Here is a 16,963-nt window from a genome sequence, read left to right on the forward strand (position 1 = left end):
CTACATCATTCTCTCAATCTCGTCAGCGGGTGCAGCTCTATTATCCTCGATCCACTCAATCGCATCAGCAATGGCATGCTCGATGTGCTCCAGACTCTTAGAGTCCAACTTCTCCTGGACTTTATATTCATTAAGCTTATTCTTCATCTTGTATATGCAATTCTCTAACGCATTGAATGCTTCTGATTTCTTCTTGAACTCTTGGTCCTCGAGTTTGTACCTTTTAGCATCTTTTACCATCTTCTCAATGTCTTCTGTGGATAGCCTCCCAGCAGAGCCATCTCCGAGAATGTAAAAATATTCAGGGTCTGGCTCGAATGTAAAAGACTTCTAAAATAGTAAATTAATAGCATATTATAATGTGTATAAAATAAATCATGCAATTCTTCTCTATGTGAAGCTCATCATTTATAAAATAAATGAATAGAGTTAAGATTCTTGTGACGTCATAAATATACTAAAAAAGTATAAACAAAAATTACTAAATAAATTAAACACACACAAACTTAAATCTACAAACTCAACATATAAAAGTTTATACATGAGGAAAGTTTAGAGATGTAAATTATTTAAATTAGAGGGGGTAAAAACGAATTTGCTACAAAGAAAGAGAGTACAGCTATACAGGCTTGGGAATAATGGGCCTAATTAAGTCTTTTTCCTCATCTATCTTCTTCAACTCTTGTTTTCTTAAAAATATAAAAATCACTCGTACAACCTTTTTATAATATCCATTAAAATCATATAAAAAAGTTGAAGACAATGGGCCCTTTGAATGAGTGGGTCCGGCTCAATTGCACCCTTTGAGCCACCCTTGAGCCGGCTCTGCCTCCCAGTTTCATTTGTTATGGTGAGTTTTTCTGTCTTACCGGTGGATAATATATATCTCTGCAGTGACAGTGATGATGCCGTTGGCATCTATTTCATAGCATACATTAATTTCCAAGATCCCCTTCGAAGCGGTGGGAATTCCACTGACAGTAAACTCCCCCAACAAATGGTTTCTGGCCCTTTCACCTTGATACACGTTGATACCCATCCAGGTTTGGTTGTCATGAATTGTACAAAAAATTTTGGATTGCTTCGTAGGAATTGGAGTGTTACGTGGTATCAAAACGCTCATTACTTCTCCAACTGTCTCCATACCAAGTGACAAAGGAGTGACATCCAATAATACCAAATCTCGAACACTGTTATTTTTATTACCACTTAACTTTGATGCCATAACCGCTGCACCATATGCAACAGCTTCATCAGGGTTGATACTCTTACATAGGTCCTTCCCTTCAAAGTGCTCTCGCAACATATTCTGGATCTTAGGTATCCTAGTCGACCCATCAACAAGAATAATCTCATCTACAGATGATTTCTCCATTTTTGCATCTTTTAAACACTTCTCCAGAGTCGTGATGCACATATCGAATAAACTTGTGTTTAGCTCCTCAAATTTAGCTTGTGTAAATTTCATCGAGAAATCAACCCCATCATGCAGACAATCTATATCAATCGAAGTCTGAGCGGTACTTGAGAGCATCCTTTTTGCTTTCTCACAAGCAACTCTTAACCTCGCCAATGCTTTTTTGTTCCTAGTCAAGTCCTTTTTCGATTTCCTTGTGAATTCTTGAACACAATGGTCCACCATAGCATTATCAAAATCATCACCACCCAAATGAGTGTCACCCCCAACAGCTTTAACATCGAAAATCCCCCCTTCTTCAATAGTCATTACACACACATCAAAGGTGCCACTGTTGGAGTGTGATCATTTTATTATAAATCGCATGTCCGGGAGTAGTTTAAGCCTACGGGGTCACACGAAATGACACGGTAACTCGATAATATTAATTGATATATTAAAGTAATATATTAATTAGTTTGATCACGAAATGATTAATTAAACATAATTAAAGGGTTAATTATATTTAATTAGTTAAAGAGGAGGATTAAAATGTGAAATTGGAAAATGGATTTGGGCCCTAAGTCTTAGGGGGGGTGGGGCGGTCATGTTAGGGCTTATGTAAGCCTTTGTCTAACTTATTTTCCAAGCAAGATTAAACCTAATTAAGTCCTATAAATAGAGGCTTAATTCTTGGTTTTTCACATACTTTTTCACATAAGCTTTCTCTCCTTTTCTTCCTTTCTCTTTGAAGTGGCCGAAATTCCCTTTCATTAGGGTATTTTGACTTTGAAGTTTAAGGTTCAAGCAAAGGTTTGTTTGATTTGTGATAGGGTACTAGCATACGTTATTCGGGGTGTCTAGTGTGCGATCGTAGAGGGGTTTTGCTTTAGACCCTAAGCATTAATAATAATCTTATTATTATTACATTTATTGGAGCTTTGCATAAGGTACACAACTCGATTCTATTCTTTGTTAATTAATTTGATTACATATTTGTTTTGATTTCTTCCGTTGCGCTTATTCGTGATTATGTATGATTATATGCTTATATTCTAACAGCCACCACCCAAATCAAAGATAAGAACATTCATTTTGCTAGTAATATCAGATAAATGGTCAAGACCATATGCTATTGCAGCAGCTGCAGGCTCATTGATCATCCGGATAACATTTAAACCAGCAATGTTGCCTGCATCCTTTGTTGCTTGTCGTTGTGAGTCGTTAAAATAAGCTGGGACCGTTACCATAGCATTCTCCACAGTTTTTCCAAGGAATGCCTCAGCAGTTTATTTCATCTTGACAAGAATCATGGAGGAGATTTCTTCGGCCATAAATTCCCTTACTTCACCTTTATAGCAGACAACAATCTTTGGCGTGCTGGCAGGCCCTTCTATTACCTTAAAAGGCCACAACTTTCATGTCAGCCTGCACTTTGGAATCAGCCTGCACTTTGGAATCACTGAATCTCCTCCCTATTAACCTCTTGGCATCTGAAAATGGGGCAGTTAATTAAGCGTTAATTAAACCAATAATCCTATAATATAGTGGCTATCAAAAAAGGTGGTAACTTAATATGGTCATTAAGGAAAGAAGATAGAAGAGGTTCATTTTTTATTTGTTTTTAGTTTGTGTTTTTTTTTATTCATTCTCTTTTTAGTTAACATTAAAATAAATTAAAATCCGAGTCAATAACTGTTAACAATTAATATAGAAAAATAGAAGAATTATTATAATTAGATAAAAAGACAATAAAGCTTTGAATGACCTTTAAAGAACACATATTGATATAGGACTACATTGTTGTAAATTGTGATGATTCGTGCATAAGAATGAGCCACTATTTATACAGAGTTTATATGTCTAATTATAGAAACAAAATCGGTCTTCATTCTTTGTTTGTCGAGGAAGTGGATATCTTCTTATTTTGGGAAACGATATTTCCTTATTCCGGGATATGATGATTTGAGCTGATCTCATTATCTTCTAATTCTAAAAATAACCTATATAAAGGATACAGTATAGTGGGGATGGAGGTATATGGTCTTGGAAAACGATGGATATGCTACGGATAATTATAGGGGTATAGTACTGGCTCAGCCATTATGGTATTAATAAGAGTTAGGAGGTGATTAGTGATGGGTTAATCTACTTGACGGGCTACGTCCTTTAAGAAAACAATAATTTGTAAATCTTTTTTCTAAACGGGGCGAGAAAATGAAAAAAACAATTTAAAGAAAAAACAAAAAACAACATTCTTTACTTTCTCTCTCTTAGTTATTTTCTCTTTGGGAAAAATATTTGTGTGTGTATGTAACTTGTGATCAACTACTATTATGTAAAAGAAACTTTAGTCGGGTTCATTGTAGGTAAATAACATGTTAAAACTGAACGAATCGTGTAAGAAATCAACGTGACACCACTAGGCGTCTGATACATGGCCCAACGAGAGGCCTCCAAATCAGCTTGTTTACACGATTCATTTAGTTTTAAAAGGTTACTTACATACAATGAACCGGACTAAAGTTTCTTTCATACAATAGTAGCTGGTCACAAGTTACATACACATACAAATACTTTTCTCTTTCTCTTTTGATCCCTCCCTCTTTTAGTTAATTTCTCTTTTGATCTCTATATTATACTCGTACATATATATAGACCCAAAAAAGAATTATTCTAGTAGGGAAATTAGATTTGCGAGTATAATTAGCAAAGTCAAAAAATGTTACCCAGCAGATTCGATCGACTTGGCATGACTCGTGTTCTACTACTAATAACATCTTCTATACATGGATATATTCATTTAAGTGCTCATTTTGTCGTTTCTGGCAGCTCTACTATGCAAATCTTAACAATTTTCTCTCCGTCTCTCTCTCACACACACATATTCATTAAGATAAATCTAAATTTGTAAAATAATTAATTGAGATTTCAATCATAAGAATTTCTTTTAATGAGTAGACTGACCAAATATGGTGTTAGCAGAGTTCATAGCTACTTGGTTTTGGGCTGCTTCACCAATGAGTCGTTCTGCATCATGAAAGGCAACGGCAGACGGTGTCGTTCTGTTTCCTAGATCGTTCGGTATGATTTCGATATGATCATGAATCCAAACAGCAACGCACGAGTATGTTGTTCCAAGGTCGATTCCGATAGCCGGTGCTTGGTCTCCCTTTCCCTCCATTAGTCAACTTCAAAATTAAATTCACAAGTGTTTTGCAATTTTATTTTGTATATATATATTGTTTAAAGTTCTAACCTCATAATTTGATAACTTAAGTAATATTACTCTAAATTAGAAGAATTATTACGAATATAATAATAATGTTCTAATCTCATGGAAAAATAATAATGTTAAATTATTCATTTTTGTATGATTTTATAAATCTTCAAATATACAAATTAAGTCGGCCTGATTGATAAGCGAACAAGTTATTATGAAGGTTTTTACATATGAAATTCTAAACAATATGTTTAGAATACAGAAAATATGAAGAATCAGACAAGGGAAAGATCAAGATGATCAAACCCAGAATAAGAAGAAAAAAATATCGATGTGTGATGAAGCCCGAATAGTCATCTCATTCACATTCTTTATATAAGCAGCAGGTTTGCACGTCAGTCCCGTGAGAATAGACCTCTCTCTTCAACAGCTTTATTTTTAAACAGTGATAAATTCAGTCCTTCCAGCTTTTTTTCATCACACTTTTAGTCCTGAAGTATTCTTATGAAACAATTTTTAATCTTTTTAAAATATTGGTGCATATCTTAAAAAATATCAGTGAATATCCAAAAAATTATAAGAGACCTTTTTAATTAGTGTAAATAAGTGACTGACTACTTGATTGATTAAACTATTATTTTGTATACCTATTGTATTTTTTATGTTCGTCACGGTTTCTAAATCACTTTTAAATGAGTCTTTTACTATTATTTTAGTTGAGTGACTTTAAATGTGATTCTGACCCGGTTGACCCATTCTCATTCAAACATTTGGATGATGTATAGTGGATGTTAAGATATAGACAATACTACCCCTATCATAATAGTGTAAAGAGGCTGTTTTTAAGGTTTATCTAAAGTAGAAATGACCTTCAACCTTATAAGGCATGAAAATAGCTCTTAATATCTGTCTCCAGAGATATAACCACTTATGCAATCTTTGTTGATTTCATAACTTCTATAAAAAGTTGTATGTATCATAAAAATGAATTAGCTAAAATCTGAAACTTCTATTCTTGGAATAAACAATTAATAATGAAGAGAAACAAAATGTGTTTGTAAACTTGTGTATGTAAACTATTTGTAAGTTTAGCATTTTTCTAAAAGAAATGAAAGGTTTTTTGGATATAAAAATAATAATAATAATAATAATAAAACTTCTGTTTTCCAAAAGAATGAGAAATGTACTTTTATTCATAAAAAAACCTGTTAAAAACACTTTTAGTTTTTTTCTTAAAGCTATTATGTAAGAAAATGCTTTTAATGTTCTACAACTATATGATTCTTTTTCCTAAATGCAAGGTTGGGGAACTCATGACTCGGGATCGGATCAGATCGGTGAGGGAGGGAGTCATGAGTTTTGAAAAACTCGGATCGAAATCGGGGAGAACCCGGATCAGGTTTTTATATAGAAGATTTAAAGTTTTTTTGAAGTTATATGAAATAAGCTTCAAACTTAAAACATAATTGTTTAGAAACTTTAATATAATACTTCAAAGTTCAAACTTCATTTATTAGAAACATAAACTTCAACCAATTTAAGGAAAAAATGTAAAAAAAAAAACCAAAATTTTTTTTTAACAAAGTTGACCCGAGTTTGATCCAATCCGGGCAATTTTTGACCGATCCATCCGATTTTTGACTGATTTAGACGTGTTTGACCGAGTATTAATTACAAGAGATCAAGTTGTTGACCGAATTTTCACTTGATTCTAACCAACTTGACCCATTTAACCCCGATTTTAATTCTGATTTTAATTTCGAGTTCCCGACCGAGTCGGCAGTGTTTTACAACATTGCCTAAAAGTCAACACCCTCCATGTAAACAATGTTCAGTGGCAATTGCTTGCGATGCCTTTATTATACAATGTCGAGTGGCAATTTTAAATTTAATTTACAAGTCTTTTACTACCTACCAATAATCCAAACAGTATTAATGTATTACAACGTTCTTCAACACAAATGTTACAATATTTAAACGTCCTTTTTAATATATAGTTTGCACACATTTATCTAGAATATATAATCCATAGTTTCGATTATCAAAATCACCAACTAATAAATTGTAATCAAATAAAGATTACTATTTGAAATATAATATCATATCTTAAAGAGTAAAACTATAAATCTAAGTAAGTTATCGTCTTCTAGAATTAAAGATGACAAACCCTTCCGCATGGATAAGCTATGATCTCATTCTTTTTCTTTTTATTTAGAATATGTAATCAATAGTTTCATTTACCAAAATCACCAAGTAATAAGTTGTAGTTAAATTTAGATCAGTAATTCAAAATATATAATCATATACCCTAAAAGAGTAAAAATATAAAATATTGATATTTGGAATCTTTTACAAACATGCATGAATTAACATTTTTGGTTCACGGTACAGCGGCTACTTAGACGAGTTATATGAATAAAGGGGTAAAGTTAGGGCTGTTCTTTTTTTAGTCATTAAATGCTGAATATATTAAGTAATTGAATGTATAAATAATGTCTGAATGTATTAAGTAAAAATATGTAATTAACGGTTATTTTTGTTTATTAAGTAAAAAAAAAAAAAAAATGACTGAATGCATTAAGTTCTTAATTATTAAGGCTATTAAGTAAAAAATGAATTGGGTGTTAGACCATTTAAGCCGGTAAAGGTATGGAGAAAAACATCCTTATGGTTGAATTGAATTGAATGAAATAATGAGAATAAACATGATATAGAATGAACATAGTAACCGAAATAGTCATTATTATTTATTTATTTATTTATTTTATCATAGATGATTGCTATATTTATAATTTTATTTCCATTTTTGCTATTTAGATTATTAAAAATTGATTTACATATCAAACATATCAAAATCTTGAGTTTTATATTGAAATATTTTTTTAAAAAATATATCCATCAAATTTGTTTATTGAGACATGCTTATCAGTATTTGAATATTACATATCATAATTTGTTCATCAAAATAGTTCATTGTGATATGTTTATCGATATTTGATTTAAAAAACATAATATGTCATTATCATTCTTTTATTACATACTTATTTTACACTATTAGAAATCTTACTATTAGATAAAACATATCCTAAATATTATAATTAAAAATTTAACAGTATTATAGATATTTTTTTATATAAAAATGACACATTTACATGTTCTGTATTCTTATATTGTCATGACAATAATAAAAAAAGGAAAAATTATTAAAATAGTCTAATTTTAATGTGTATATCTAAATATAGATACATACTAATTTTTTTTACACATTTAGTCAATGAATTCTTACCACCTAATTTTTTAATAAGAAACAAAACTACCTAATAAAATCATGGCAATTGTCCATGATGGATTCTTGAACTTATATGAGCTTGTACTTAAGGTGCTAGTGAAACCAGAGCTTAAAACCCCATAAAAATGGAATCAAGAGCTTTAAAAAACAAACCAGCATACACACCACTTGTAATGCAATACAACATGTTGTATGGTTTTTATGTTTTGAGTAATAATATATGTACATAATGGAAGAAATTGGGCTTCATGCACAGATGCACTACTTCTGCTGGGTCAGTAAATAGGTTTGAATGAAAAAAGCTTTTGTATCCTCATTTTCATTCAAATTATATATATATATATTTTAATTTTGATTGTCTTTCATTTAAAAAACAATAAGCTTCATTTGAGTTATTTACCTTAATGCCCATAATCAATACTGGATGGAGTTTGTATACTACACATATTTCTTAAAGCAATTAGCTTCAAACACTAGACCAATACCTTTAGATTCTGAAAATGTTGGATTCCTTAAAATTTTGTTGCAATGTACAAGTAGTTAGTATGTATGTTGGAGAAAAATTTGGTAGGTGGTTTATGATTATTATTGTATAATGTTTTATTTCTTACTAAAAAATTAAGTGGTAAGAATTTATTTACTATATGAGTAAAATATTTGATAGGTGTCTATATTTGGATATACACTTTTAAATTAGACCATTTAAGTAATTTTTTTTCATAAAAAAAACTTCAAAAGATAATAATAATACAATTACTTTTAAATTTTTAATATATTTACATTGAAATATATTTATTTTTAATTAACTAATTTGTATTTATAAGATTGAAAATATATTAGGATATGTATTAATTAGTTATTAACTTATTATTCAATTGGGTTATATTAATTAACTATTATTTTTATTTATTATATTTGAATCATTGGATAAAAAAGTGTATATTTGTGATGAAATATAAATAAAGGATAATGACATATAAATGTAATTACTTATAATAAATTGGTTATGTGATATAATGACCTACTTGGGTGGCTATGTAATATAAGGACTTTCATTTTAAGGCGATGTCTTGTATGCTACCAAGTAACTTACCAAAAGTAACCGGTTATGTGACGTATAATGTCACATGTAATTTTATTTAGGGATAATATATAACATATGAACGGACTATTTATGACAAAATGATTATATGATGTAGTGACCCGTCACATATTATGCCACGTCACTCCCAACATCTTCTTTACCTTCACTTTTCCTTTTTATATATTATAAAAATGGGAATTTTCATTAAACTGGTTGACCATATAATCTTTCTCTCAAATTTCCACCAAACATTCACATACCTTGTCTTTAGCCCATTCATACAAATTTTTGATAATAATAATGATATTTAAGTTTAGTTTATACAAATCTACATATTCACCTATAAACCAAGGGCCATGGTGGTGCTTCAGCAGGAGCTATTGCTATTGCTTGCAACAACCCTTGTACCCACGGTGGTTCGTGGTGCTTTGCCCTCTAAAGACGACAGCTCCTCCGACCTCCTATTTTTCGCAGGTGGCGGTTCTTCTTCCCCCTTCTCTCTTTCTTAGTTTAGTTCTTTTTTTATATAGATATAAATGACATATGAACGTAATCACCTATGACACAAATGGTTATGTGATGTAGTGATTGTACAAGTCAACAAAGGTCAGCGAGAGTGGTGACCGAGAAATGTTACAACAGATTATACGTTACAAGGCATGGCCCAAAAAACGAAGGTTCTAACATTACACAGTCACTTGAGTAGGTTATTAAATCAAATAATCATTTTGTCATATGTAATATTTTGTCATTGTCATAATAAAATAATATAAATCAAAATTAAAATTGAAATTGAAAATAAAAGTCACATTAAAACAGCTGTTTTTGTTTTTCATGTTTTTTTGTTTAAAGTTTTTAAAAAGTTTATTTTAGATGGCTTCTTTTAAAAAAATATCAAAAGTTTTTCCAAAAGTCAACAAATCTCTCCAAGTAAACAATGTCCAATTGTCTACCGTGCTTAACTTTATACGGTGTACCCCAGTGCACCTCAACCAAAAAGGCAAAAACACAAAAAGGCATATATTATATATACAATTATATTCAATGGAAGAAATTTCCAAATTAGCCCAGGCTTATTACGAAGCTAGCTCAGATGATATACGGAAGTTAGCTCGGGACTTCTTTGAAGCAATGGACAATAACGGGGATGGCAAGATAGGCATAAAAGAGTACTTGGAGTTTATGAAAGATGAAGGCTATGATCAAATGATTAATTTCTCATTCTTCAACCAACTTGACATCGACAGAAATGGTACTCTCGACTTTTTTGAAGTCATGACAGTCTACTATATTGTTAGGAGCGGAAGGCCGTTTTGTGATTGTTGTAAGAAATTTATAACCTCTACGTATTTATCGTGTGTCGGGTGCTTTGAAGATCCAACTGGAAAATCCTTTTACCTTTGCCTCGATTGCTATTGTAGGAAAAAATGTTCTCACACTCACAATGGTTTGTCACGCTTCCTGGACAATTATACTTTGCTTGAAGCTATGAAAAAGTTAAAATCGAATGAGGTATTTATATATAGAGTCTTTTTAGTTATTTTTTGCTTGAAGCCAAATTATAATTACTTACAAAATTTTGTTTCATGTTCATAGCTAAGATCACCCGAAACAAGTTCCAGACGATGTGAAACAGTCCCGGTTACAGATACTCGTAACGCAATTGTCCCTCGTTCGGTTAGTTCTTAAACTCGCATTTTTATTTAGATCAATATCTATTTTGACGTATCCAAAGTTTAAGCAGGCCCATCCCAAGAATTTTAGGTACCCGGCTCGATAATATATCAATGGTGCCCATTAAACGTCACAAATGGTCATTAAAAAAAAGATAATAATGGCGTTAAAAATTTTTACTATAAGAAAAGAAAATTTTCACTTATTGTTAAATTTATCAAAACTAAAAGATAAAAACCTCATCTAAATTTGACTAATTAAAATAAAAAAATTTAAAATTATTAATACAATCACGTTTACGTTTAATAAATACTAATAGTAATAATAATTATAATGATTATTAATATTAATAATTAATAATATTGATATATAAAAGTTAAGATATAGATAAATGGCTAATGGGCTTTAATAATATAGCGTCAACCTCATCATTTTTTGTTGGACTATACTTGCATATTAGGCAGCAAAATTAATTTAATATTAATTAATTAGTAGATACATATATAAACGCATTGCAAATTTTGGTGCCCTGCTCAATTGTGCAGCTCCCACTTGCAAATCACAGGGCCTGAGTTTAAGCAAAAGTTTTAGTTGTCAGTACATACATATTCTAATTTCAAGACATACATACGCATTGATATATAGTTTCAAAGCTTAGGTAACTTAGGTAGAACTTGTCACATTTTGATTTTTTAATCCATAAAATATATGCATGAGAACCCAATCATTTATATGTATTATGCAATAAATTTAAAAAAATTAGTATGTTATAGGTTTTATACTTAAACTTAGATATCTAACAAACCCTTCTCATATATATATACATATATATGTTGTTAAGCAAGAAGGGTAGAAGATAGTATAGGGAGAAGACAACATATGTAGAAATAGAATTTTGTTTAAAATTTCGTTTTAATCCTTTGACTTTTACTTGTTTAACAAAGGATTATTCTAGTTTTTGAAGTTTATATTAATCCCTAATTTTTAGTATAAAATATATATTTTGTAATAAATTATATTTTCTATTGTTATTATAAATTAAATTTAAAATTAAATTGTGTATTTATTATAATTATATATAAAAAAATAAAAATAAAAAATTTGGAGAGGTTTGGTTGAGAGGGTTGAAAGGTAAATAAGTTGGCAAAATTTTATTAATAAAATTAAATATGAGATTTTTAGAATTATGACTCCTCCAGTAAGAAACACTACTTAAAATGTCTATCACTTAAACAAATACTCGTATATATCTTGTCATAAACTGGTCCATGCTTATTGTTACTCAAACTTTTGTTACCAAAATTGAAAATTTTACCTTTAATTCACGAGGATTTTGATTTGGTTTCCAGACTTTAATTAGTTTTGCTGATTTGATGTCCTGTGTTACTTTTGATTTTTTGGCAGCAACATGTGGCGACAACTTTAGGAATACTCAACTCAGCAGTCAGTATTGCCAACGTAGTAGCTGGAAGTAGTTTATGTTCAATCTTATGATCGACGAAATACATAGGCCAAAGTGGCATGAAAAGTATTCACGTTCCGTATCTGTATGAGTGTGATGTCAGTTTATGTGCTTCTATAAAGATTGCTTATTTAAGTATCTATTCATTTACTTTTTTTCTTGTTCGTGTTTATCAAATTAGATTAAATTAAATTGACGAACATAAAGGAAAGCTATATTAAACAGTTTCATAAATTGTTACTTTTTACAAATTACAAATGATCTGTCCATTCAGTCATAGCCCTATACTAGTATTTTAACTCAGCGTTGACCGGGAGACATAATGATACATAAAGCGTAATAAAAGGTACTACACAAACGATATAAACGAATGTAAGAAAGTTTTTAATAATGATGGTCATTTAGTTGTAGCGAAAATACTACACGAACAGTAAAAAAACATTATATACCGAATTTGAAGAAAATAATAAAAACCAACTATTTAAAGGTAAAACCATAAAATGTGTAAAAATGGTTTGATAGAAACACGAGAATCCAAAACTTTGGTATAAAAAATGAAAACTAAAACTTTAATGGTGGCAAAAGATTAAATATAGAAACTTTAGGGAGAAATATTGAATAGAAGCAAAGTCAAAGGTTTTGTAATGATAAGATAAAAACTTAAGGGGTAAAAGTGAATATTATTAAAAGTAAAGAAGTATTGTCCTTTATGCATTAAAACTTGTAAATTTAAAACTTTGACGGTGGCAAATGATAAAATATAGAAACGAATAGAAGCAAATTCAAAAGTATTGGGGAGGGGATTCCCTTTAATTATTTCCCCAACTTAAGTCAAGTTGGAGAAAATCTTGACCCATGAATGAAATTTAATGGTCAAGATTTAAAGATCATCTTTGAATCTTGACCCTTGATTTTCATCTAAGGATCAAGATTACCCTAACATGACTAGTCATGTTAGGATAACTTGAGAGAATCTTTTCCAAAAGTATTGTAATTAAGATTTGGGAATATTATGTTTTTTGAAATATTTTGTTTTTTGAATGCATGTCTACATAGAAATAAAAGATAAACGGATAACAAGTTGCGCCGCTACTCCTTTTTGTATAGCAAAACTAAGACCCTTATCATGGTGTCATAACATTACTATGCATAACCATTAGACCCTTCCAACTAGCTCGACGGCCTCAGGTGCAAGAAATCTAAAGGGATCATATGCAAAGGGTATAAATACGTGTTGGTTGTCAAGACACGCCTTCTCGTGTTTGGTCACTTTGCATGGGGGAGCTTTTAAAGCGGCAAGACCGACTGTGAAGTTTCACCCTAAGCCCACAAGAGGAGAGACTCCTGTTACATCCACACATGCATGTTTTCCCCCATTACAACCAAAAACCAAAATGTCAGCAGGTCTGAGAGTAGATAACCCTTCCAACGGGGCAGTCAAAAATTCACTGGCGCTTCCTTCTTAGCAGAAATCTCAGCCCGCCTAAAAATGTCAAAGAGAACATCCCTAATCAAATTATGTTTGTATTTGAACCTTGGGAGCTCTTTAAAGTGAAGTGCATGCTCCCCAAAAGAATCCAAACAAGCTTTCCGACAAATAGGACATATCTCATCATTGTGAATATTATTAAAAGTAATAAATATAGATATAAAAGATAAAAATTTAAGGGGGGTAAATGTGAATATTATTAAAAGTAAAAAAGTATTGTATTTTATGCCTTAAAACTTTAAATTTCAAGTTGGTGTTAAGTATAAAATTAAATATAAATGAATGTCTTTGGTCAACAATTATAACCAGGAAGTGATATTCCTATCGAATCATTTGGTATGCCTACCACATATATCATATATGCATTATTGGTATCAACAGTGTGTTGTAAAAATGGTGTCATGTGATAAAGTAGAAAAATTATGGTAGATTTATCACCATCTGTTGTAAACGGTGTGTTGTAGAGAGTTTGTATCCATTTTGTTTTGTATGTAGCATATGAGGGGTGAATATTGTGCTTCACGTATAATGTAGGATAGAAAATAAAAATATTGTATGACAGCGAGTTTGTATCCATCAATGTTTTTGAACGGAATTGAACCGGTCTAGCCATCCGGTTTTTTAGAGATTTCCGGTTAATAGGTATGGATTGGATCGGTGACAACGAACTACTTTGAACCGCTTGCACCGCGCTAGTTGGATCGGACCGAAACCGGATCAGATCACTATTGATCCGGGCAACCTTGGTCCTTGAAATCCCGTCGTTATCTCAAATCTGTGCTTTGATTTCTTTGCACCATCAGTTAATTGTGTCTGGAATTCAACACCAAATTTTGCCTTTAAATGTGAGTTAAACTCATTTTTTGCATACCTTGATAACAAGTTTGATTTGCCAATTGATTAATCTCCTATTATCACTACTTTGAATATACATAGTTAAGCCCCTAATTTAGTGTGGTGGACCCACTAAATTATACTCCGTAGTTTAATCTTGAGTTTTGTTATGTTCTTGTGAAGTTAGATTGAGTTTCTGAGTTTTTTAACTTAAAATGCTACAAGAAATATGTCAAGGAATAGAATTTAAATGCATTTTACCCTTCAGTTTCGATGCTAACAAGATACAAAATGTAACACAAGCTTGGAAATAAATAATACAGTAACAGAGTTGAATGACCATATATATATAATAACACAATTGATGAACTAAATAAGTGGCTTGCAAACAAACTCTAGGAATACCATCATTCTGTCAATCTCGTCAACAGCTGCAGCTCGATTATCCTCAATCCACTCGATCGCATCAGCAATAGCACGCTCGATGTGCTCCAGACTCTTGGAGTCCAACTTCGCTTGAACTTCATATTCTTTAAGCTTATTCTTCTTCTTGTATATGAAATCCTCTAACGCATTGAATGCTTCCGCTTTCTTCTTGAATTCTTGGTCCTCGAGTTTGTACCTTTCGGCATCTTTTACCATCTTCTTGATCTCTTCTTTGGATAGCCTCCCAGTTTCATTTGTTATGGTCAGTGTGTCTGTCTTACCCGTGAATAACATTTCAGCAGTGACCGTGATGATACCGTTGGCATCTATTTCAAAGCATACATTATGATTCGGGACTCCTTTTGGAGTTCTTAGAAATCCAGAAACAGTGAACTCCCCCAACAAATGGTTATCCGTACATCTTGGTCTCTCACCTTGATACACGCTGATACGTGTGGTACGTTGATTGTCAGCTGTGCAATAACTATTGGTTTTCTTTGTAGGGATTGGAGTGTTTCGTGGTATCAAAACACTCATTACTTTTCCAGTTATTTCTATACCAAGTGACAAAGGAGTGACATCTAGTAATACCAAATCTTGAACACTACTATTTTCTTTATTACCGCTTAACTTTGATGCCATAACAGCTGCACCATATGCAACAGCCTCATCAGGGTTCACGCTCATGGAGAGCTCCTTCCAGTCAAAAAACTCGCGCAACATAGTCTGGATCTTAGGTATCCTTGTCGAACCACCAACAAGAATAATTTCATCCACCCATGACTTTTCCATCTTTGCATCGCTTAAACAGTTCTCTAGCGTCTTGATACACGTAGCAAACAAACTCATATTGACCTCTTCAAATTTAGCTCGAGTAAATTTCATTGAAAAATCAATCCCTTCATGCAAGCAATCCAACTCGATTGATGTCTGAGTTGCACTCGAGAGGATTCTTTTTGCATTTTCACAAGCAAACCTTAACCTCCCGAGTGCTCTTTTGTTCCCTGTCAAGTCCTTTTTCCATTTCCTTTTGAATTCTCGGATACAGTAATCCACCATGTTGTTATCAAAATCCTCCCCTCCTAAATGAGTGTCACCAGAAACAGCTTTCACTTCAAAAATACCCCCTTTCTCAATTGTCAACAAAGAGACATCAAAAGTACCCCCACCCAAATCAAAGATGAGCACATTTATAATCTTGTCAATAATATCAGACTTATTGTCTAGACCATATGCAATTGCAGCTGCTGTGGGCTCGTTGATCAAGCGTATGACATTTAAGCCAGCAATAGTACCTGCATCCTTTGTCGCTTGACGTTGGGAGTCATTAAAGTAAGCCGGGACAGTTATCACAGCATTTTTCACAACTTTTCCAAGGTAAGCCTCAGCGGTTTCTTTCATCTTGCCAAGAATCATGGATGAAATTTCTTCAACCAAGAATTCCTTCTCTTGACCTTTGTAAATGACAACAATCTTTGGTGTGTCATCTGCCCCTTCTTTGACCTTGAAAGACCATAACTTCATGTCTTCCTTCACCTTGGAATCACTAAATTTCCTCCCAATCAATCTCTTTGCATCTACATACAATTAAGTATTATCAGTCATTAGACCGATGCTCAAGTATCGTGTGCTCTTTTTTTTTTTGGTTATCTGAAGTGTAATAATCCTGTAAGCGAATTAAGCTAAAGTTTTTTCTTAGAATCCAGATAATCTTATTGATTGCTATTGTGCTTTTTTATAACTAAACATCAAAAATATATAAAATGAAAACGAATGAAATAGTACACTACTGACCAAATATGGTGCTGGCAGGCCTCATGGCTACTTGGTTCTTGGCACCATCACCGATGAGACGATCTTCATCAAGAAAAGCAACACACGATGGTGTGGTTCGGTTGCCTTGATCATTTGTTATGATTTCTATTCGATTACGATTCCATACTGCAACACATGAGTATGTTGTTCCAAGGTCTATTCCGATAGCTGGTGCTTCATTTTCTTTTCCCTCCATTATACCTTCAATACTCAATGTGAAATTATTCTATATTATATTTTGCTTTCTATATATTGATCTACCTTTGTAACT

General features: G+C 32.0%; 2 protein-coding genes and 1 pseudogene across 2 annotated transcripts; 1 reads left to right on the forward strand and 2 right to left on the reverse strand.

Annotated features, from left to right (window-relative positions):
* LOC122609494 lies at window positions 1–4,580 on the reverse strand (annotated as a pseudogene).
* Window positions 4,581–10,039: 5,459 nt separating this feature from the next.
* On the forward strand, window positions 10,040–12,288 carry LOC122606758. The gene is made up of 3 exons (XM_043779614.1): window positions 10,040–10,504; window positions 10,589–10,669; window positions 12,071–12,288. The coding sequence occupies exons 1-3, from the start codon at window positions 10,124–10,126 to the stop codon at window positions 12,158–12,160; spliced, it is 552 nt and encodes a 183-aa protein (XP_043635549.1). The 5' UTR covers window positions 10,040–10,123; the 3' UTR covers window positions 12,161–12,288.
* Window positions 12,289–14,679: 2,391 nt separating this feature from the next.
* Window positions 14,680–16,963, reverse strand: LOC122606751 (heat shock 70 kDa protein 1-like). The gene is made up of 2 exons (XM_043779609.1): window positions 16,672–16,963; window positions 14,680–16,454 (listed from the first exon to the last, which is right to left on the reverse strand). Exons 1-2 carry the CDS (start codon window positions 16,886–16,888, stop codon window positions 14,821–14,823), a joined length of 1,851 nt encoding a protein of 616 aa, XP_043635544.1. The 5' UTR covers window positions 16,889–16,963; the 3' UTR covers window positions 14,680–14,820.

The sequence above is a fragment of the Erigeron canadensis genome, chromosome 7 (genome assembly GCF_010389155.1).
Source record: "Erigeron canadensis isolate Cc75 chromosome 7, C_canadensis_v1, whole genome shotgun sequence".
NCBI classification, from domain to species: domain Eukaryota; kingdom Viridiplantae; phylum Streptophyta; class Magnoliopsida; order Asterales; family Asteraceae; genus Erigeron; species Erigeron canadensis.

Coding starts and splice junctions, on each gene's coding strand:
- LOC122606758 (XM_043779614.1), top strand. CDS start 10,124: ATGGACAATAACGGGGATGGCAAGATAGGCATAAAAGAGTACTTGGAG. Junction 10,505..10,588: donor AAAAGTTAAAATCGAATGAG/GTATTTATATAT, acceptor TCATGTTCATAG/CTAAGATCACCCGAAACAAG. Junction 10,670..12,070: donor ACGCAATTGTCCCTCGTTCG/GTTAGTTCTTAA, acceptor ATTTTTTGGCAG/CAACATGTGGCGACAACTTT.
- LOC122606751 (XM_043779609.1), bottom strand. CDS start 16,888: ATGGAGGGAAAAGAAAATGAAGCACCAGCTATCGGAATAGACCTTGGA. Junction 16,455..16,671: donor GCCTGCCAGCACCATATTTG/GTCAGTAGTGTA, acceptor AATTGTATGTAG/ATGCAAAGAGATTGATTGGG.